Here is a 22,672-nt window from a genome sequence, read left to right as displayed (position 1 = left end):
ATATTTTACATACAATTATGTTACGATAAACATGTTTATCGATTAGATATTAGTGCTATAAATAATCGTCACAATTAAGTTAACATAAATAGTTAATTAATCTATTTGTAAATATAAATATAATAAAATATTTTCTATGGTGTTTTAGAGACATCTATCTACAGAATTATTACTCATAAAATCCGAATAAAAAAATGTAATGCATTTGTAAAAAACAATTATCAAATATTTTTAATAATAAAAATAAAATGTTTATATTAGTATATAAACAATTTAATAAATATTTTATTAATTAAATAATAATTGCACACAAGCAAAATTATTGTATAAATATATATAGGTATTGTAATACAATTGCATTTATTTAACATTATTCTATAATATAATAAAATTTAGAAGTAATATAATAACACGACTATACGATAAAATATAGGTTTGAAACTTTGCTATTTTATATAAATTTTAAATTATATCAATAGATGTCAGTCATGTCCCTATATATAAAATAAATTGTTTAATACACAAAAACTTGATTTATTGCTATATGTACTGTATTAATATAACAATAATATAATAACAATAATATTTTCTTCCCAATTAATAAAAATATTGCATTATTTGATCATTAAATACAATATTGATCACACATTTTATTGGTTACAATCAAAAAAGTACAAACATAGCAACCTCTCATTTCATTGAATACACTTATATTACAATGATCACATTAGCAAATATAAGAAAGCGATGCGAAAGCTCAACGATTAGTTTGGGAGTCATTCAAAGATCGGTATGTAAAGTAATATTTGCCTTTTTTGAATACATATAACAAATATATCATTTATTTAGCCAAGAGAGATTGAGAGTGAAGCTATATGTAATGTATTACCAGAAGAGTTGTATAAAGATGTAGCTATAATATTGGATCTTGATATAAATATTAAAGAAAAGGTTGCAGAAGCTAAGGTTAGTTATATTTATGTATTAATATGGTTTGATATGATTTTTTTATATAATGATATGTATTTGTAGAGAAAAAATTATAGGAAATTGTATAAGGATGTGAAACGTTTGACCAGAGCTTTGCAATTTATTACTATATCTAAAAGTCATACGACTGAAGAGTATTATACGGGATCTTCTGTTGAACCACCTACGCCCAAGTATTATCTATAAATAATATAATAAATTAATCAATATTATAAATATATAATTTATTTATGATACTTTCAGAGAAAGGTTTGCTACAAAGATAATTAATCCTTATTATAATTTTTTTCAAAAGTCTGAACGTGAGCAAGTTCGCTGGGAATCTAAATATTTGCCACCGGAGACTGAGATTGAAAAAGGTCTTATAAGACGAGCAGAAGAATTGACAAATAAGGTTTTATATGCCTGTTTTTTTAACATATATTTTATTTTGCTGTGTATTTAACTATGTTTTAAATTAGATTTGTGCAGAGTTTTGTAACTACATGCAAAGCTTAGGAGGATATGATTCACCCATGTTTAAAGAAGATATAGTCAAACAATTGTTTCAGGTATTTTATTATTAATGTTTTTAAATTTATGGATATTATTAATATATAATGTAAATTTCTGTTTTAGATTGAATTTAATGCACATGTTACTAAAAGCGTTGAAGTAAGACCGCAAATGTTAAAATCAGTTACCAAAGATGTGGCAGTTTCAGCTAAGCTACCAAAAGTATGTATTTTAAAAAATATTTTTTGTATACTTTTATGTAATATTGTAAGTAGTCGTGACGGAGTGCTGTTATATGAAAACACTATTTAAATAAAAAGTAAGAACTTCGAATGTTTCTGTATTTTTAGATCTATCACAAAGAAGTTTTAAACAATGCGATCAAAAGTGACATAAAAGCTGAGAAAAAACCCACTGTAAAAGTAGCTTTTGGTAAAAATTTGCCAAAAAATATGCAGTGGAAATCTTTAAAGAACAATACAGAAGCTTATTGGGCAAACATTCATCAACTATCTGAAAAAATCATTACAATGGAAAATGTCTGGGAAGAAATTATCAATTTTAAGTCAGTATATCATATTTTTTATAATATACACATTGCCTGACATTGATTTGTATCTGATTATTAAATATTTATAAGTGTTCCGCTTAACGTTTAAAAAAATATAACATTTTTATAAGGTAAATAAATATTTATATCAGGCATTGTGTTTCGTACATTTTAAAATATTATTAATATAATATTACTTCATAATTTGTAGGTCTGTTCAAGATTTTTGTCAGTGGATCATTGATCACCCAATTACCGATCATCCGACTTATCTAAAAAAATATCATTTATTAGAAAGAGGATATTTGAAAAGGGCTAAGCATTTAAATCAATACGAGAGTGTTAATAAACTGCCTGATATTAATTTAAAAAAGCAGCTTTTAGGCGAAAATAAAAAAGAAAAAGTGTTACCAACAATTGATATGAAAATATATTAATATATTTATGTAAAAATAAATTAAACTATAACATTACTGATAAGTGTGTAAAATTGCCAACATAAGTGCGAAGTTGCGATGGAACGAACGTATTTTTTTAAATTTATAGTAATATAATATTTTTTAAATAATATTCAAATGTTTGTTTATTTTTTATAACAATAAAAATGTTTAAGATATCAGGATACGATCCGAATAAATATCCTAAATTAGCAAATGAGTGTTTTAAGCAGCATAAATTAATTAGTAATAAAGATTATTATAATGCAAAGTCTTGGAATACTAATAAAAGGTTACAGAAGATTTTGTGTAAGGCCCATAATGATTCTGTATCTGAAAAGTCAGATTTGAGTACAAAACTATTCTCCACTAATTGTTCGTTCTATGACAGGTATTTATTATATTTTATATATATATATAATTTAAAAAACAGATTTTTTTATTAAATATATTTTTAGAACTTATAATAAAATACTTGCATATATCCATTTCTTTAAAAACAATAAAACAGATCAAGATTTAATATCTTGGCCGTCTAAATATGCAAAAGAATTACCAGTTGATCATAAAATATTGACTGCTGAAGAAATAGCAGATGCAATGCTTTTAAAAGTAATATAAAAATCAGTTATACCTTAAAAATATATATATTCATTATAATTTATTTAGACATCTGAAGATATAGCACAAATGCTCTTAAACATTAATGATGAATTTAACGAAGAAATGTTTCGATCTACTGCTGAAAAAATTAGAATAATGTTTTCTGTATGATAAATAGTAATAAATTAATATTTTTCTAATAATTTTAATATGTAATTTTTAATTTAAAGATTAGAGAAGAACCACGTGCTTTTACTATCAAAATGAATCAATTATCTTGGGTTCCAGATCAAATAGCTGATAAATATAATTGCGATAAAGTAATACTTGATATACATTTAATAGATCTATCTTTTTAATATAAATATTTTTCATTTACCAGATAACAAAATTAAAAGCTTTAAATGAAAATATTAAATTGGATCTTATTGCTGAAAGGCGTACGAGAAAAAACATTGCTTTTAATAAGTCGCTGCCATTAGAGTACCAAATTAATCCACCAAAAAATAATGTTCAAGAAAAATGGCAATTTATGGAGAAAAATAAATCATTGTCAAAGAAGCTCGATGAAACGAGTTTTGATTACAAAGATTTGCCAGAAATCGAGTAAATTTTGTACTGAATTACTAATTATTTTTAAGCTAAAATAAATTTTATATTATTTAATTTTATAGAATCACTAAAGGCTTTTATAATTGGCTTGAAGATAAAAATATTCCTATACCAACTTATCTTAATGATGTTAAAAAAATAAGGGAATGTTGGACACAGATCGAAAATTGTCCCGACAAAAATAAACTTCCAGATAAATTACCAAAATTAAATCAGAAAAATGTTGAAGAATTAATTGAAATGACGTTAAAACATATTTAGTGATGAAGTCAGTAAATATAATTTTTCTATTTGTATAAATTAAACTGTAAATTTATTATTATATAATATATTATTGATTTTTATATTTATATATTTTTAATATATCTTATCTCATAGAGATGTCTCATGTTGCATTTTTCAAATAAAAATATGCAAAATCGAATAAAAACGATAGTATAATATATCTAAAAAAAAAAAAAAAAGTATAAAAAATCGTTAATTTACTGTGAAATAAAGCTAATAATAAAAAAACAGATATTAATTTTTACTTAAGGTTTGGTAATTCTAAGGTGTCTTCGCAGCCAGTAAGACGCAGGTGGAAACTAGTGAGAATTTTATTGGATTATAATACATATTTTGTGACCACTGTGATGGGCGAGCAGTGGTGGAGAAACTGGCGCAGGGATGATGTCAGTGGAAGATCCTTGCAGGTGGCAGTGAGAGTGTCTGGAGGCAGATTCTCTTGCTGTGATGATCAGGTCGTATCTTCGCGTCTGTTGGTGGGTGCGTCTGCCATGCGGGGCGAATCTGCTGGAGTCTGCCTGTGACTTCCCTTATGTATTCGGGGCTGCATATCTGGCTTACCAATCACAATCATGTATCGATTATCTAGCCTATCGCTGCACTCGCTTCTTAGAAGACCGAAATAAGTATACGCATTTAAAAAGTGACATTTGCTTAATATATATCTCCGAGGCCTTACAGTGCTATTTGTCTTCTAGTGATATATTGTTTCCCATGACCGTTTAATAACAAAGAAATATCCATTCAATGCACCGGAGAATCTTTGCGTGTTATTTATGAGGGAACACTTTAATTCTCGTCGTAACGATAGCCTTTGTGTAATCGCATTTTTGGTCACAGTAATTACATTACCGCATTCATAGTAAAATATCTGACTAAAGTTTGATTAGATTTGTACATTAATTTGTAGATAAAAAAAATCTTTATTATTAAATAGTTAAACATCAACTAAGGTCAATATTTGCCAATAACAATGAGTCTAGTTCCACCCAGATTTTTGTGGGTGAATATTTTTCTGCAATTCATAATTGATAATTTTTCATTTTAAAAATGACTTAAATAAAGTGTATATTATTGTAGCATTTATAAGATCTTTCCCTTGGCATTTATTCTTTGTAAAAGACTTGCTAAAAGGGCTTAAAAAAATTTGGTAGAATTTACAAAGAATCGAATTTGTTGGCGAGACAAAAAATCATTAACTGATTAATTGCATATCTAAAAATAAAATAGATTACAACAGGATGTGGAAGTTTAACTTAGATCTGAATTGATAAGATTTCTAAGAACCACACAATAGTGACTCCTCAGTTGTTTACGCAAAATATTTTAATAAATCATTAAAACGTTTATTAGACGAAAACGACAATGTAATAAAGAGATTAAATTTACGGTGCGTTTGAACCTGCGCTGCCGCGATAAATTACAGATTTGAGATTAAGATAACCGTTTTATTATACGAGCTACAAATCTGTGTCTGAGATCAGTCGCTTCAGTGCATCCAACGTAAACAGTTACTATAGCTTGCGATCGATAATTTAAATTTTATTTTTATTTATGGATAACAATAGTAACAAGGATCTGGCGCCTGGTGGTGAAAGCTCCAAGGAAGTATTGACAAATGGCGATAAATTGTTTAAGATGGTCAAATACGTAAGCTTATTTTGTTTTTATTTTATTTATTTTTATTTATGATTAACATATGCTTAGTATATTTATAAGTAAAGTTAGGAAGTAGAATTTTGTGAATAAGTAATGTATTATTATATATTGAAGGCGTAAATATTGGTTAGACATGACTTCATTCCAGCTGGTATGCTTAAAAAAATACAAGAATTTATCGCACATATGCTGTTGTTAACCAATCGTTCAAAACAAATACTTTCTCTGACATATTTAAAATTACGGAAGTGCTGCATTACAATGCATAAAAAGGCAAACAAATTATTTTATTAGTATTAGTATTAGAAATCATACTTCATAAGTATGCCTCAAACCATAGCGAAGGATTATTGATTGATCAACAGCATGGTTTTTGTATGATATATCGAGATCAGTAGCACGAATCCGCTGTTTTTTTAATTTTAAAGACAATCAAGTAGATGTCATCTACACTGATTTTTAAAAGGCTTTTGATATAGTTATGACTTAATTTTTAAAAATTGATTTCTTTTCGATAAAATTTATTTTTAATTATTTTTTAATGTAATTATCATCATAATGTTCAATATAGGCAACATAAGTTTGAACCTAAATTTTATATTTTACTAGCACCCTAGCACGACCTCCGACAATTCTAATGAGGAAGCGTATAGAAAAAGATGCAATAGTCAACCAATAAATATGGCTCCTCATAGAAGACCTAGAAGGCCCCAAAGGTCCATGGTCACTATGGATGGAATTTTGTACGATCCGCAGAGCAAAGAATTCACAAAAAAAGTAAGTTAAATATTAAATAATATATTTATAACCTGTTATCAATCTTAACTATGATGTTGACTAGATTCGTTTAGATAGCTATTATTCACAAACACTTTACAAAAGTAGTTTTTTTTTAAACTTTCTATACTGTTATATTAATAACAACAAAAATGATGTAATGGGATGAATATATTGTGTACGTCTGTTAGTGATTCGTCAAATTATTAACTTAATTATTTATTATTCCATAAAAATTATGAGATATAAATTACAAAGCATTACACATTGCATCTTAGTGCGACTTTAATCTAAGGCCACCGAAACTAATTTTAATATACATTTTTTTTTATTTTATATTTTTATCAGTCTGTATTATTTTTATCAGTCTGTATTGGAAAGTCCATATTATTTATTAGTCATATATTTTTTTGTAAAGATTTATTATAGCTGATTTAATAATTTCAACGAAATTATATCATATATATGATACAGTCCAAGTATACATTTCGTTTGTTTATGAACTAACTAGTTAGATCATACATACACGAATCTAGTCAGTTCTATTACACAAACAAAATATGTTGAACAACGTCAAGGAAGACGCTCTTAGTTATGTCTTATGTACATAACGGGGTCAACACAACCAATAACTACTAAGTAAGTTTTAAGACACCAGACTGAATTCAATATTTATAAAAAATAATTTTAAATTTTTAGTTTACTATAAATACATGTCACTATGAGCGATCTAGCTCATGATTATTTTAACTATTTATCACAATATTTAACGTGAGATAAGGAAAATCTAAGAAAACTATGTTACAAAAATCACTGATTCCGATCACCATAGATTTTTTAAAACACAGGGTTTCCCATGGGAATCGTCTATTGTGATGATTTTACTAGTCTCTTCCGGAATATTGACAACTAATTTACATAAATAAATTGCTATACATAATTACTGTGTATGTAGTAGTAGTAATTTTCATCTTATTTTTGCCAAAACTTTACTTCGTTAAAAGTTGATATATCATTATGCTGCAATAAACACTTGTTTAAATACCTAGTTTTATTTTTATAACTACAAAGTTTTCTTATATAAATTATTTGTAATTTACAACTGTTTTAAATTTGTCGTACTTCTTAATTTTATCTAAAATACTCATTTGTTCTTACTGCAGTACTGCGTAATTTAGTTTTCTAGACGTATCGAAGATTTAGTTGAACTCTTGGGTTGCAGATGACTGTTTAAAGTAAAAAATGGCTGCATTTACATGCTTCTAATGGTCGTTTTTGTTGATTTAGCGTATTTTTTCTGTACTTATTTCATCGCAATGATATCTGGCAGCTTTCTTTGTCGCTTAATAATAAGTTATTTTAAAGGATAGTTCTCAATCATTTTTCTATGACAAGCTTCTAGTTGTTAAAAACACACTAAATATTTTTTTTTATTATTTTAAAATTGAAATACCATACCAAAGTTTTAAATCATTTCAATGAAAATATAACAAATAATGCAATATATCTGATTCCAACTCGATAGGTGCCACACCTAATAAGCAGAAACCCTATTTACCCCCAGACCTCCACTTTAAATCTTTTTGTACCACTTTTGTAACTGATGCCTTTCAAATGATCACGTCTGTTATTAATCACAATTTTTTTTTATAACAGCAATATTTTTTTGATTGACTTTGGTTTATAATCGATTAATGTATTCTTCGTCGGTAAGACTCGTTCTAGTTTAACAAATAGTCCAGCAAATAGTATATGGATATTTTTAATTCAGCAAACATTTACAAAATTCGGAGGTATTAATACGCTCTTTGTATATAAATCTTCCATTGCTTTAATATCATCACAACTTCATAAAAGTTTATCTAGCAAATAACTGGAACAATCTTCATCAGAAATCGTTGCATATTTGTATTTTTTTATTCTATACATACAGATCTGTAGTAAATACCTTTATTTGCTCTCAGTAAATAAACAATAAAAAAACAGTGAGATCTATCGTGTTCGAAGATCTAAGATGTATTGTACTCTGTAAAAGAGATCTGTACTGTACTTCCCCAAATTTTCTTTTGAAAAACCTTTCAGTAGAATATGTCAAATTATAAGGTATTCTAGATTTAATAAGTCTGCATTTTAAATCGTATATTAAAACTAGTACATCATTACTCCACTTCTCGCTATTTTTAAAGCAAAATTTAAGAATTATACATTTACTTTTGTGTCGTAATGAGCAATAAAATTATCTGCCTGCGATGAATGAAATATGAAACGAAACATATGTACATATGTAAATTGTTTCTACTACGGTGCCTTAAATAATTCATAAGCACTTAAAAAATCTATAAAAATGTAATTAATAATAATTAAATATAAATATTCAATCCAATTATTAGAAAAAAATTGAATTTAATCTACTTTTTTATAGTCTGGACTTTTTTTATCTTGTTATTGTACAGATACATGAAAATATATACATACATGTACTACATAGTTATACATATATTCAATACATACGTTTTAAAAAAATAATTAAATTCGACGTCTAAAGGTGACGCACGACAATAGCTTCACAGTTCGATGCGCTAGAACGACTGCGATCACAAAATTGAACTCCATTCTCTCAGTTAATTGAACTAGTGAAAAATATTATATTTGGTTTTGTATTTTATATTTCACTCCCAGCAATCTGACTCTAGATCTGGACAAAAAATAAATAAAATATTACCAGCCATAAATATAGATATTTAAGCTTTAATATTAATATTATTCAATAAGATGCATTAAAACAATTTTGCACTTGACTTTGCCACAAGATCTCAATTTATACTTAAATCAATAGTTTTTAGCACAATTTATAAATTCACCACATTATGATTTTAATTATATGATGATATAAATATATCTTCTATTATAATATTTTATAATAACTTATTCTTATAATATAATAAAACTAGCATTATATTTCTCGAGAATTTACGAGAAATTTTGATAAATATAAAAAATAGATGTAATGTAAAGTATGTGTTATGTGATTAAAATAATATAGTATATTATTGTAGATATCTTTATAATTATTTTTGATATTAATGAAAAAAGAACAGGATGATCGTTGAAGAGAAAAAAGGTCAAAAGGATCATGATTTGTTATAATTGAGACAAATAAGCATTACATTACATTATTTTTTAGTTTTAAAACAAAATAAAGATAAAAATTTTTTAGATTATTGATTAATTAACACAAAATTTAAGTTTTCCGACGCGACGGACAAATTTTATGCCGTAACTCTGTCAACATTTTTGCAATCTCGCGAAGTTCTTCTTTTCTTATTTTTAATGTAGTTTTTAGATTACCGAAGCAAAGATAAGATATATTAGAATATTATGAAAATCTTTTACAATTTTTTGCTATGCAAATACTCCCGACCTATATAAAAAGCTTTTAAGAAACCATTTATATTTTCAATCATTCAGCACGGACCCGCCCTTTTTTATGCAGCAGTATAAAATAATACAGCTTTTTCAAAACAAAACGAAATACTCGTACAATTACTTTTCACCATAAAAAGGCTCTAAATTTTTTTGAAAAATCACCAAGTTTCTTCAGAAATGTGAATTTTTGAATAGGCATTTTTTCCAAAAAATAATTAGATTAATAAAATCATTTTTTAGCAAGGAGACAGATTAACTCATGCCATTAAATCATAAAAATGCTAGTTCGGCTTGTAACTATTCAATAAAAAAATATTTTTTTAGTTAATTGGGACACCACCGTGTGAAACCTTTTAACAGCTCAAGTTAAAAAGTACGCGCCTTAAATCATAAAAAAATCAATTTAACGTGTGCATTCAGGTTTGCTTTCAAAACAGTCGTTCCTAATCTGCTTTAGTAGGCAACGGCCATTCGTTTTAAAAAATCGCTTCCTTTTTTGCAATTAGTTGTCTCAACGATAAAGGAGCACACAACAAAATATTTTAAGGAATATATATACTATGGAAACGCAAGCGATCAAAAATCACTTTCCCCTCAGATCATGTGTCTAAGAACTCCTCTGAAATTTATTTTGATATTTACACTTAAACTTCCACTTCTAAGCTTAAGAACATCCGAAATCCAAAGCAAACCCACTTTGAAAACTCTTGCAGTCTACAAACGCACCCACAAAAACATATATTAATTGTTGCAGTGTGTAAAATATTAACAAAACAAAAACTTTATCTCAATAAAAATATCACCTATCTGACTGAACTGACTAGAATAGTTGAATTTAGTTGCTGATTTCTCAAAATTACTCATGATAGGTAACTAAAGATAAGATTATGAAATCTAAATAAAGGCCCAATCATCTCAATGCGCAATAATAAATATTACTCTGAATTTTCACGTCGTTTGCGTAAGTCAATCTTAATAAAACGCACAAAGTGTGAGAAATTTAATCTTGGACTTTACACCACGATAACGCATAGGCTCACTCTTCGCTAATAATTCGTAGAATTTTAGCCCAAAATGAAACTTCTTTCCTATGATTTTTTATGTTTCTGTAGATAATAAAAACAGCAAAATCAAAACGTTTTGCGAACATAAAGGATATAAAGGCAGAATCCCTTAGTGTTACATTATGTTACAATGCATCTGATTGAGACTAATTTAAATGAGATAATATACATCAATATTTTTGGATTAATAAATATTTTTTTATTACATTTCGTTTAAATGTATACATTAAATAAAAGCAACATATTTTTACAGCATGTTTTCAAAAATAATACTATTTTAAAATTGACACAGTAAATCGTTATATAAAAGTTGTGCTACGTGTTAAAGCCTCATGGGAGTTCGCAAACCACCGTTTGGGATTCACTGGTCTAGACGGAAACAATAGGATTTTAGTATTTGAATCTGTCGGGAATCAAATACAAAAACAACTACATTTATGATTTGTATGATATATAAAAATAGATCATATTTTCTTCTTTGTAGTATTATTTTTTAAAATGGTTGTACTTATTACAATAATAAAATTGCTTTCATATTTATAATTTCAATGTGATTTTGGTTCATAAAATCAGTTATATAATATACATATATTTTTAATTAGATAGTCATACATTTTAATATGTATCGCACAGTTTTATATTTACATTGTTCGCCTTAATCCAGCTCTGGCGGTAATTGAAGAGTAGATGGTGTCCAATGGGCTTTGCAGTTAAAATCGGCGTTTCGAAAACGCATAAGCCTCTTTCATGAAGTATATCATAGACGCATTAATAAGTTCATTAGGCTGGCGGTCTATCGGCTTAATCCCATTACGGGAAAAATACACAAAACGCAGAGCCGAAATGGGTGAGAGCGTTTATTTTTACGAATCGATCTGAATGCGACAAGGGGATTAGTTGCAATTAGTGATGCTCTTATGTTATCATATATTTTTTTTATTTACTAACGTACGTGATTTTAAAAGGCTAGAATGACGTAATCTATAAGGACTATAATCCCATAAGTCATGTGTTCAAACACGCAATTAATAAATATCTGAATCTAGATAAAAATAAATTGCATGGTATTTTGCTTTCAATTGCTTTCTTTAACAAGATATTTTATGATAAATTAAAATTATTAATTTAATACATTTACATTAAGAAAAATATAATAATTATATTTAAAATATTTATTATTAAATTTTGAATAAACAAATGAAAAAAAATGCATGGTAAAGAAAACAAAATACCAATTAGGTATATACTGATATGATGAATGCATTATTTATTGATTTAATTTTATAGCCAGACTTTTGAGAGATTAATTTGCAGACTCTTTCATGCTATTTTTGGGTCAGTGTCAGACGCCATTATTGTAGTGTCGACGTCCATACTGGCTCATAACCATTTCCATTGTCCGTAAATATACTAAAAAATCAAGGAAAAATACGTAAAACCTTTGCTTAATTTGACTTTGTCGTAATTGCGTATGAATTTGATTTTTTCAATTTGTATTTATTCTTTATTTTGCAGTATTTTTTTTATTAAGCTAATAATTCTATCCTTTTAAAAATACCTACTCGTTTATTGTTTGTGTGTCTGTATTGAAGCGGTCCACGCGATAACAATAAAACTGGAAAGCTTTAAAGGGCAAACGCAATAAAATACTCCATCGCCATTGCTTTTAGTTTAATACAGAGGCTAGATCAGCCATCTATCAATCAGGTTTATGGCAAACTCAATTTCGTACCTCACTCTATCTCCATACTATCAGACAGCGTATGATTTTAGAGTTAAGGTACTATATTCGTCTTTCAATTAACATTGCTATGCTGCATTTATTTATTAAATTTATAATAAAAATTGTACCATGAACTAAACTAATATATTATGTCTTGAGTAGCATTACACTTACATATAAGTATTGATTACGTATTTTTTGTGAATGAAATATCGGTTTTATCGACGGTTTATAAAAATATTTTTAACCCGATTTAATAGATTCGTAAAAATATTTTTATAATGCATATATGTTTAACATTATAATATATATATCTCAATGGATGATTTTTTCTGAAATCAGTTTGTTGTTTTGCTTCTAAAAAGTATAAGATATACAATTTTATATTATACAAAAAATGTATAAGTCAATTTTTAAGTTATACAAAAATAGTTTGTAAAAACAACGGAAAGCAACCAAATCCAATTCGTTTTTTATGTATTTAGGCAATTGAGTTTCTACCCGCAAAATCTGTGACTTATACCCTAATTAAATAAATATTTTTTTTTAAATTTATATCGTGTCTAGACAATCGATCGGTATTAAAACACAAATATAATACCAATCGATTACTGATTTTTTCATATTATCATATTCTCACGGATGAATATCAAGATGAATAATTAAAATTAAATTTCGTTGTATATTAGATCGAATAGCGAAGTCCGTAAGGTTTATTCGAGTAACCCAGAGATTACGGGTTCTAGTCATGTCAGCAGACTCGCAATTTTATTTTTAAGAAACGCTAAAATTAAAAATGACAACTATTGAATATAAATTGTATTACACAAAATAATTATTAATTAATTATAGACGTTCCCATACTTAAACTCTTGTGGTAAATACTTACCTGTGAGTATTTGATATGTCTGATTGATTAAATTAGTTTTGTAACACATTAGCTTAATGTCTGTCAGGTATAACGAAAGAAACAAATAGGCTACTCAGTTCATATAAAATATCATACATATGTGTAAAAATGATTTGGAAATTTTTAATTATTAATATTTTGATAATTACTTAAAAACTCAATAAATATTTTAAACGTAACAAGATTTTTGAGTACTTATGTGATCAAATTATTAAATCCAATTATTAAAAATACTGGTTCTTATCATATTAATAATGATAATCTTTCTAGATCGTATCAACATATTTATTAATAAATATGATTAAATTGTTATTGACATACATTTTTTATTCAACCTTAAAAGTTTAGATAAATCAGTTTTTATGTATTAATCACGTAAATAATAAAGTAAATATTGTAAAATCCTATTTTATTACACAGATTTGTCTAACAGCAAAGCTTGGGATGTTTAGTATATAATCAGACTTTTTTAACGTTAATACTATAGCCTGCATTTTTTTATTTTCAGAATTAAAATTTAAGTTTTAAGCTATTTTTTAAACTATCGTGACAGATTTTATGATCGTTAATATACTAACATTAATAAAAAATTAAAAATGTGTGGCTGCATAGGTATGCAGAAAATAAATAAAGTGCGCACCATTTCACATATAGTTCCTCATCACAGTTTCTTAAAATATCCTAGTGTTTGGCAAACTCGTTGAGAAGCGGAATGGCTCATGTAATGCCTGCACTATACTCTCTGGAAGTTGTCCGAACCGAAGTTCAACTGAAGTCGGCCGTGAGTCACACAGTCGGAAATATGCCCGCACGCTTCGCGGCGTGAATGGCGTCCGGACGGCGGCTTCTGTCATATTTGCGCGCGATTGAAAAAAGTGCCAAATAATCACAATTTTTAAATTATCCTATAATTAAAATTACGCTACTGATAAATATAAAAGTTTGTGTGTACACTCACCAATACAATATCAGTGAAAACTTTTCGGTCGTAAATATTTAATTTACGCAAAATCTTTGTCGGCTTTTGCAAAATGCCATAAGGCATAAAAATGATACTTCAGAATACGAACATCACATTTGTGACTATCCTAGAATTTGTCGCCATCGATTCTAAATGAGAATTCGTTATGGTGTGACATTTATATAAACCGATCTAGGAAAATACATAAGGATATTCGAAACGATTTTTTTCAACAAAATCAAGTACCAATAATTATTTTTTAATTATTTAATTTTGGATGAAAAAAATATAATAACGATATCTGTTAGAAGAATATACTATCAAAAATATAATTAATCCCTTTTGGTGCCCTAAAATATTCAAAGATGTCAGTAAGAGTCTGTTGAAGTCCCCGATAAGCATGTGGTATTAAAACTTGACTACGTGACCACGATGCAGCGCTCGACATGCGTGTTAATCATAGGACGCCTACGCGCATACTGAAATTGAACTGAGAGACACGTTCTAATCTCAGTTTGCGAAACAACATATCATTATGTCTCTCACTCTCGCCACTTAACACGCGAGAGAACGAAAGAGGAAGTTTCTCACCGCTCACGCTCGAAAAAGCAGCTCCGACTTCGGTCTCTTTGACTCCGGTCCTTTTGCCGTCAATGTTTGGAAGCGCTCGAATTACCCCCACTTTACCTCCCGTTCTCGGTAACCTCGGGAAACTTCCGAGAGATTTTAGAGCGGGCAGAACCGAACTTGAACGCCGAACTTCCAGAGAGTGTAGTGCAGGCATTAGAAAAGCATTTTCAAACGCTGACGTCCGGGCCGTAACGGTCAAGAATAAGGGACGCGATCGCGACTCTATAAAGCACTTCGTCATTTTCCATACAGAGTAGCGGTATAAATCTTAAATTAAGAATTAATTAAAAAACTAAAACTTTTAGGATGTGGATCTATATACGTATACTTAATTTTTTCTGGGTGGATAAAATTACGAATTTTAAAGTCTCTTACGTATTGCAAAAATTCGAGAAATGCTACGAAACATTAAAATAAGAAACTTCAATATCTCGACTTATATTATAAAAGGATTAATACAAACTAAACCAACTCATCATTTAGGAAAAATAAACGAAAGAAGAAATATTGCTAGACATTGAATATCATGACTACATAATTTGAGAGAATTGTTTGGATACAATTTGTAAAGTAGCAGTAAATAAAATCATCGACATGATAGTCAACCTCTTTTATTTTTATATATCATAACCATATGACTTATATGTATTACTTTAAAAATGTATATTATTAGCAACATCTCAATTAAACTTTTCTTTAAATTTTATCGGTTCGGTTTATAAATTAGAATAGTATTAATAATTGAACGATAAAAATGATAATTTAATTAAATTAAATTAAACTCTAGTCAGATAGCATTTAATCACCATTTAATTTTTACTGTATAAAATTAAAACATAAAATCTTATGATTCACGTTTAATACCTCATGTCTTTTTAATGCGTTTCAGATGTCTGGCACTAACGAGCAGAGGACACTCCATGCCTCCAGGAGACTTCAAAACGACACAAGCCGCTTGTCACCAGCTCATTGTGAGTCTTAAGTTTAAAATATATACAAATCTCAAAAATATATAACGCAAAAAAGCAGATCGATAAGTAAAAATCCTCAACGGCACAAAGTATAAAACGGCACTACAAAATAAAAAAATCCCGCACAAACGCTTTACCTCTGTTCGGGTTGCTTCTGGCTCTTCATCCCTCCTTGTTCCCTTATGTTTTGCTATCCCAGGTTTTGATTTACGATTATTCCTTTTAAGGACACCATCCTTTCACTTCGCAAAACAACCAAGTATTTTGTGGAGCAGGTGCAATCCCTTGACACGCTACAGCGTACCCTGCATCCATTTGATTTCATGGGTAATACTTGAAAGACTTTTGCTATATACATATATATTATACGCGATGCTTAAAAACATAAATAATATACATATCTTATTCATTTCACTAGAAAAATGTCAATATATATATTTAACTTATCAATCAATCAAGGCGCAATAATTAAAAGTACTAGAAGTGAATCTATACTTTATTTATTAATGATTTAATATTAGTATAACAATATTGCACTTTTACATTTATTTAAGTATAATTAAAACACATATTTAGAACACCTGCTAGGTGTAATTTAGCATACGTGATCCATGATTATATTTTAATTTCTATTTCAGCTCTCATAGAACTTCATACAAAAAATTATCAAAATGTAAGCCGCAAAGACTGCGACAGTCTACCTGGAAATTTAGACTTTAATCTTACAGGTATTATAGATTTATTTAATACTATATCCCTCTCTAAAAAAATGTTAATGTGTTATTTTATTTAGCACCGTTCACTTTAGATAACGCTCAATATACATCTTCTATAGAGTTTCAATTAAAAAATAGGATTAGTAACGCTTCTCAAAATAGAAGACACAAAATGTCTACAGTATCAATTAGATCAAACTTATTAGAGAATGATTGCTCTACGGCTACAGAAAAAACTAAGATGTTTAGGTAATAAATAATTTTAAGTATTTTAAAAAGCAATATCATTAAACATTAAATTATTTGTAGAGGGACATTAGCAACAATTTTAAGTACAATGTACGCAATTTTGATATTAACTTTAGGTACAATAATTTACATAGCAGATGCTTTTATTAAATCTCCAATGGCTGAAGTAAGTTGCTTCTTATATATATATAATCTTAATCTTTACTCTAAATAATGATATCTAAATCTTATAAATACTTTATAGATTTACACAATATATTTGATAGTTGCGGGATTGGTTTATTTAATTTTTCTTTTGACTGACGTAAGAATTTATATAAATAAAGCCAAAAAATACCACATGGAAAAGAATGCATATGAATATGCAATGGATTGCAAGCAGAACTCTGTAATATTTTATAATAATATAATATCAATTTAAGATAAGGAATTAATTTTATAAATTTATTGTTGTAGGATGCAAATGATTTTATTGATATTCCTAAGAGTGTCAATAATTCTGATGAGTTTCTCACACCTCCAAAACAACCAGAACATAATTATTGCTTCAGCGAAGGAAGACATGCTGGCAGTTTCTATTTGAAAATAGGAGCAGCTTGTTAGTTAAAAATATTATTTTTACTATAGTTTCTATAATTATATAAAACTAATCTTATATATATTTATACTTTTTAGGTTTTTGCCTAGGACATTTGATACATTCTGCTTTATTTTTAAATCTGAATATTGTTTATTTAGCATCAGAAGAATGCAAAGATTGTGGCAACATTCCAACCCTAATCTTACACTCAATCTATCCAATCTATTCATTCTTTCAACTCTTCTTCATCTTCAAATATTCTAACATAAACATTTTAAGATTCAAGGTATAATTAACTTTACTTGGATAAAATATGATACTATGATAATATACTTTAAATATAAATATTTAGGAACTAAACAGATTTGCTCTTATGCATTGCGTAAGTGCTAGTCTATGCTTTTGGCTAAGAACAATCATCCAAGAAACGATGGAATCTTTAAGAATATATGCTAAGAAGAGTCAAAATATTGATTATGATATTTATGGTGATTCAGTAATGAGCCAACCTAAATTTTGGAATATTTCAGCTTTAAGCAACGATAATTGCTCTACTATTTATGGATTTGATTCTATCATTGAACATGTGTTTCCATATCTTTATCCATTTACGATAGAATATAGCATTCTAATAGGTATAGTATTTATTATACTATATCAAATTATATACTGTGACATAAATTAAAGTGTTATATAATTTTTAGTTGGTATTTTTTATATTCTATGGTCAAATATTGGTCATTGTTCTAAAGAAGACGATGAACTAAGCGACTTGCCTCACAAAGATTGGGACAGCTATAAATCATCTTATGAAACTGAAAGCTGCAAGTATGTATTTTTTAAATAATGTTATTTAAATCATTTGCTTGTAAAAACAAACTGTGTGACCTTATTAAAATATTGTGTGGTACTGATTTTTCTGACTAAAGTAATCTCAATTATGTTTTTTTTTTGTTCGAATCTTATATAGACATTTCTATTATTTTGCGTTTAAAAATTTAGTGTTTAATTTATGATTATAGTTTGCCTAGATTTGTTTAACCTCACTGACTGAATAATTAAAATTTAATTAATTCCACATAACGTATTGATGATTATTCCCTATTAAGGTACTTCAGCTCGTAAAAAATATCATAAATGTGAAAAATGTAAGCATAAAGTATTTATAACATGTGGATTTATTAATAATAATTGACAAAGCCACGTTGAGGTTTGAATATCATAATTCGTAAGGTCTAGACTGGTAACCTTGAGGCCACGGGTTCGAGCCACGGAAGCAGACTCGAATTTTTATTTATTAAAATTTTATATTATTTAAAATCAGCCTCAGCTGCATATCTATTGCTTAAAAATATTCATACATATATTCAATACACATAATAATTTATCATGTCATACGAGGTGTAATAAAAAAATACGGTGAATGATTTTTTTATAGCAGCAACTGCTAACGCTACATCTATTTAAATTAATTAGTCCAATAGTCTGATCCGTTGAGATAGTCAGTGTCAAATTTGAACATGTTGCGACTTGTTAGCCGGCTTCCAGAGTCGGGAGAGTGAGGTGGTGTTTATCGTATCTATCGCGCATTATGGATTTCAGTTTGATTATTTATACTTACTTTTAGGTATTAATTATACCTGATTTACTTAATCAGTTGATACATATATTTACTCTGTTATAGTGCATTAGACTTATGCTTGTCAGGTTTCACTGTGAATTTAAAAAAAACTATGCATTTGTCTTGGCCTTTGTGATAATTGGTGTTTATTTTATTTTAAGAAATTATTTTATTGATAATTTAAATGGTTTATAAAATGCTGTTTTTGCTTATGCAAATTATTTTTTCCGTATTGTCCATGATCCAAAGAGTCTAGTCTTCTCTAAAGCAGTTTAACTCTTGATATTAGATGTCGAGCTAGATCAGGGTTTGACGTGAAGAGAGAAGCAGTTGTTTTTTTAATGTTTTGAAGTTTGTCGGCCTCTTATTTTTTTTAAAAGCTTATTTCAAAAATATTCATAGACACACATGCACAATACTAGTTCATAACCATTATTATTGCTTACAAAAATTTAAAAAAATATTAATAAGTTATCCGTAAGTATAGTAAAAATTAAAATATACATATTTAAAATATAACACATACAAAACTAAATAATAATTAATACAGTTTTAGTTCAAGTTAGAGAGCTCAGTTTAATTTTTGAAGTCTTCAAGTCTGTGGTTGTAGACTATACATAGCCTCTCCTGCGGGAGATTTAGGGCTCGCCCACTTTTGCTGCCAAAACCCATCTGGTGTTTATCAACAAATGCAATGTAAATTTACTTGAGATTCATACCCGCACTTAACTTTTATAAAAAATTAACTGTCAGAAAGTCTCAAAAGCACTTATTTTTGGATATGTTATATTATGAATTACCGAATCGTTCTAGACAGTGAAAATAAATAATAAAAAAATTGTTTACCATTAAAATAATCTCTTCATTGTTAGAATATTTTCAAACCTGTTTATTTTGAATCTGCTGGTCAACTTGACCTGCCGATGTTAGTGACTTAATAGCGTAAATTTAAATGAAAAAAAATCAGGCCAAAACATATTAGACATGATGATTAAATTTCATGTATTCGGATTATAATGTGATATAATTATTAAATTGTAGATGGTTTCTATTCATTACTAGGTTTTTTGAAATCCGTACTCTTTTTTGTAATTTTTCGCTGTCGAGAGAAATTTTATTTTTTAAAAAGTTGATAGCTGAGAGCAGTCATTTCTCTCGTTTTATAATTAAGTATAAAAAGACTGCTCGAAGCCTTTGAAACGCCAGCTGTTTTAGGTGGAAGCTTAGGGTGACATTTTCAAATATTGACCGGCGACAAATTTCTTTGACATCCGTTGGTTATAAATTATATTACACATAATAATTTATATATATTAATTCCCAGACTTTATTACTTACTTGTAGGTATTCATTACATCTGATTAACTTACTCAGTTGGTACCGATTTACTCCATTGTAACGCATTGGGCTTACGCCTATCAGGTTAAAACTGAAGATTTATTGAATAAAAAAATAACCAAGATCTTACAGCTTTGTATATATGTATATTATTTTATTAGTCTAATTATGATTAAAAAACTCAGTGTTTTTTTTGATAATGTTATTTTCGAAGTACAATTAATATTTTAACGTAAGAAAGTCCGAGTATCACTGATTTAAATATAAAAACTAAATGATTTTATTATAAATTTAAGAGCACCAACAGCTATAGATGATAATGGAATGGTTAGCAATCTAACTATCAATATAGATTGCCATTCTTCGAACAAAGGCTGGTTTGGAGGTCTCATAGTTCTTGTGACTTCAATAGTCAGTGTCATTATAAGCTACGTTTCAATCTCAAATAAGTAAGTATTATCTTAAAATAATATTAAATAAAAATTCAATAATTAAAATATTTTTTATTTCTTTAGAGATTTGATGTGGTTTGGTGTTCTTTTGGAAGAATCCACAGCATTGCTTCTTAATCTGGTGATGTTAATAGCTGTCCTCGTCGCATATTACCAAATCAAAAAGTTGGACGTGAACAAAAACGCAATTTCCAAATTGGACGACCTTTTGTTGTTCATATGCATACCAGCGTTTTTCATGGATGCTAGTTTCACTCTAGTTCCGGCTGTAATTTACACCAATTATCTTCAATTTTTTAACGTCGTGATTGTGGTACGTTTCATGTCATATGTGTATGTTGTCCTATTTCATCAGATTGACTATATATTTATATTTTTACAGGTGATTCAAGTAATAATACAGACTCCCTTCATCATAGACGCATTGAGAAGATGCAGCAACTCGAGAGATTTATTACGCTTGAAACCTGGAAGGGAGCTAGTGACGTTTTTAATAGTCTGCAACGTTTCAGCCTGGATCTTCGAAACATTCTCGATCAAAAACGCTGAAACTGATGATCATCGTTACGACTTTTACGGAAAAGTGCTTTGGACCATATTGAGACACATATCAACTCCTTTGTGCATGTTCTATCGATTTCATTCGAGCGTTTGCCTAGCAGACATATGGAAATGTGCATATGTGCATGGAAATAGTCATTAATTTATTTATATACTCAATCGGAATAAATTTGAATAATATCGAAATGCGTTCCTGCAAAAGCAGGAACAGTGAGTTTGCTTAGCGTCTATAAAAATCGGTTTATTATGTATTTTTTACGATAAAATAATTGATTAGGATTAATTTAATACATTCATTAGAACAGTGTGAATCACTCTATAAACAGTAGCAATCTCAATGTTATCAGTTTCTAGAACTAACAAGTTTCGACTCAACTTCCAGCTTGATTGTCGATTGCCGCAAGATAACGTTTGTTTATTTATCAGTTACACGTTAAATGTATTTATAGTATTTCAAGATTGTTTTTTTTTTAAGCAGACGTCTGATTAAAATTATAAATAAAATTTAAGACAGATTAGTTTATGGATATAATAACATATTAATATTGTTGTCATTTTAATGTAAATGCCACTGAAGGTTAAAACGTTCACATTTGTGACTACCAGTGTTTTGAACGTCAAATGACTTGATTCATTATTTATTTGTGAATGAAATACACACAATTATTCGCTCTATTTAACGCATTGTATATAAAAGCGCATGCGCGGCAACCAACCATAACGTTGGCTTTTATTATCAGTACTATACAATAAACAATATTTTTTGGATCGACAATATCATGCAATTTAATAAATTATTTGACTTTCATTTATACCATAAAAAAATTGAACCCAAATCCTTCTACGAAATATGAAATATATATTTATTTATATTAAATTAGGACAACCGTGCCTAACAGACCTAACCCCAATGCGTCACAATGAGCAAAAAACAATAGATAGTATTACTACAACATGCAAAAAATAATGCATATTAAGAAAGAAACCAATATCATAAAGTATTAAAATTTGACGATGCGAACCATACCAGCTCCTCGTCTCAGACCGTTCGAACGGTACGGG

The 22,672-nt window shown here is 28.1% G+C and overlaps 2 protein-coding genes across 3 annotated transcripts; both read left to right on the top strand.

Moving 5' to 3' along the window:
* Positions 1–383: 383 nt before the first annotated feature.
* On the top strand, positions 384–4,016 carry LOC148233499 (uncharacterized). Of its 2 annotated transcripts, XM_088190780.1 has the most exons (14): positions 384–790; positions 850–966; positions 1,033–1,163; positions 1,234–1,384; positions 1,452–1,541; positions 1,609–1,707; positions 1,836–2,050; positions 2,247–2,580; positions 2,649–2,863; positions 2,931–3,084; positions 3,142–3,240; positions 3,306–3,395; positions 3,458–3,681; positions 3,750–4,016. In XM_088190780.1, exons 1-8 carry the CDS (start codon positions 719–721, stop codon positions 2,470–2,472), a joined length of 1,101 nt encoding a protein of 366 aa, XP_088046906.1. In that variant the 5' UTR covers positions 384–718; the 3' UTR covers positions 2,473–2,580; positions 2,649–2,863; positions 2,931–3,084; positions 3,142–3,240; positions 3,306–3,395; positions 3,458–3,681; positions 3,750–4,016. The 2 variants fall into 2 exon arrangements, with proteins under 2 accessions (XP_088046906.1, XP_088046905.1); XM_088190779.1 differs by having other exon boundaries at positions 2,247–2,863.
* A 61-nt stretch (positions 4,017–4,077) lies between these two features.
* LOC148233498 (proton channel OtopLc-like) lies at positions 4,078–22,434 on the top strand. The gene is made up of 14 exons (XM_088190778.1): positions 4,078–5,622; positions 6,241–6,408; positions 16,012–16,093; positions 16,732–16,821; positions 16,887–17,058; positions 17,119–17,224; positions 17,303–17,446; positions 17,515–17,656; positions 17,734–17,924; positions 17,991–18,273; positions 18,343–18,466; positions 20,894–21,046; positions 21,113–21,362; positions 21,432–22,434. The coding sequence occupies exons 1-14, from the start codon at positions 5,527–5,529 to the stop codon at positions 21,750–21,752; spliced, it is 2,322 nt and encodes a 773-aa protein (XP_088046904.1). The 5' UTR covers positions 4,078–5,526; the 3' UTR covers positions 21,753–22,434.
* The last annotated feature ends 238 nt before the right edge of the window (positions 22,435–22,672 follow it).

The sequence above is a fragment of the Plectrocnemia conspersa genome, unplaced genomic scaffold (genome assembly GCF_051122295.1).
Source record: "Plectrocnemia conspersa isolate PC_06_02 unplaced genomic scaffold, ASM5112229v1 ptg000008l, whole genome shotgun sequence".
In the NCBI taxonomy this organism is placed as follows: domain Eukaryota; kingdom Metazoa; phylum Arthropoda; class Insecta; order Trichoptera; family Polycentropodidae; genus Plectrocnemia; species Plectrocnemia conspersa.
This window is presented reverse-complemented; position numbering and strand designations above follow the sequence as displayed.

Bases quoted from the DNA above. Each gene is read 5' to 3' on its own strand.
- LOC148233499 (XM_088190780.1), top strand. From the start codon at position 719: ATGATCACATTAGCAAATATAAGAAAGCGATGCGAAAGCTCAACGATT. The intron at 967-1,032 runs GTTAGTTATATT...ATGTATTTGTAG, and splicing joins AAAAGGTTGCAGAAGCTAAG to AGAAAAAATTATAGGAAATT. The intron at 2,051-2,246 runs GTCAGTATATCA...CATAATTTGTAG, and splicing joins GAAGAAATTATCAATTTTAA to GTCTGTTCAAGATTTTTGTC.
- LOC148233498 (XM_088190778.1), top strand. From the start codon at position 5,527: ATGGATAACAATAGTAACAAGGATCTGGCGCCTGGTGGTGAAAGCTCC. The intron at 5,623-6,240 runs GTAAGCTTATTT...ATATTTTACTAG, and splicing joins TGTTTAAGATGGTCAAATAC to CACCCTAGCACGACCTCCGA. The intron at 17,657-17,733 runs GTTAGTTAAAAA...TATACTTTTTAG, and splicing joins TTTGAAAATAGGAGCAGCTT to GTTTTTGCCTAGGACATTTG.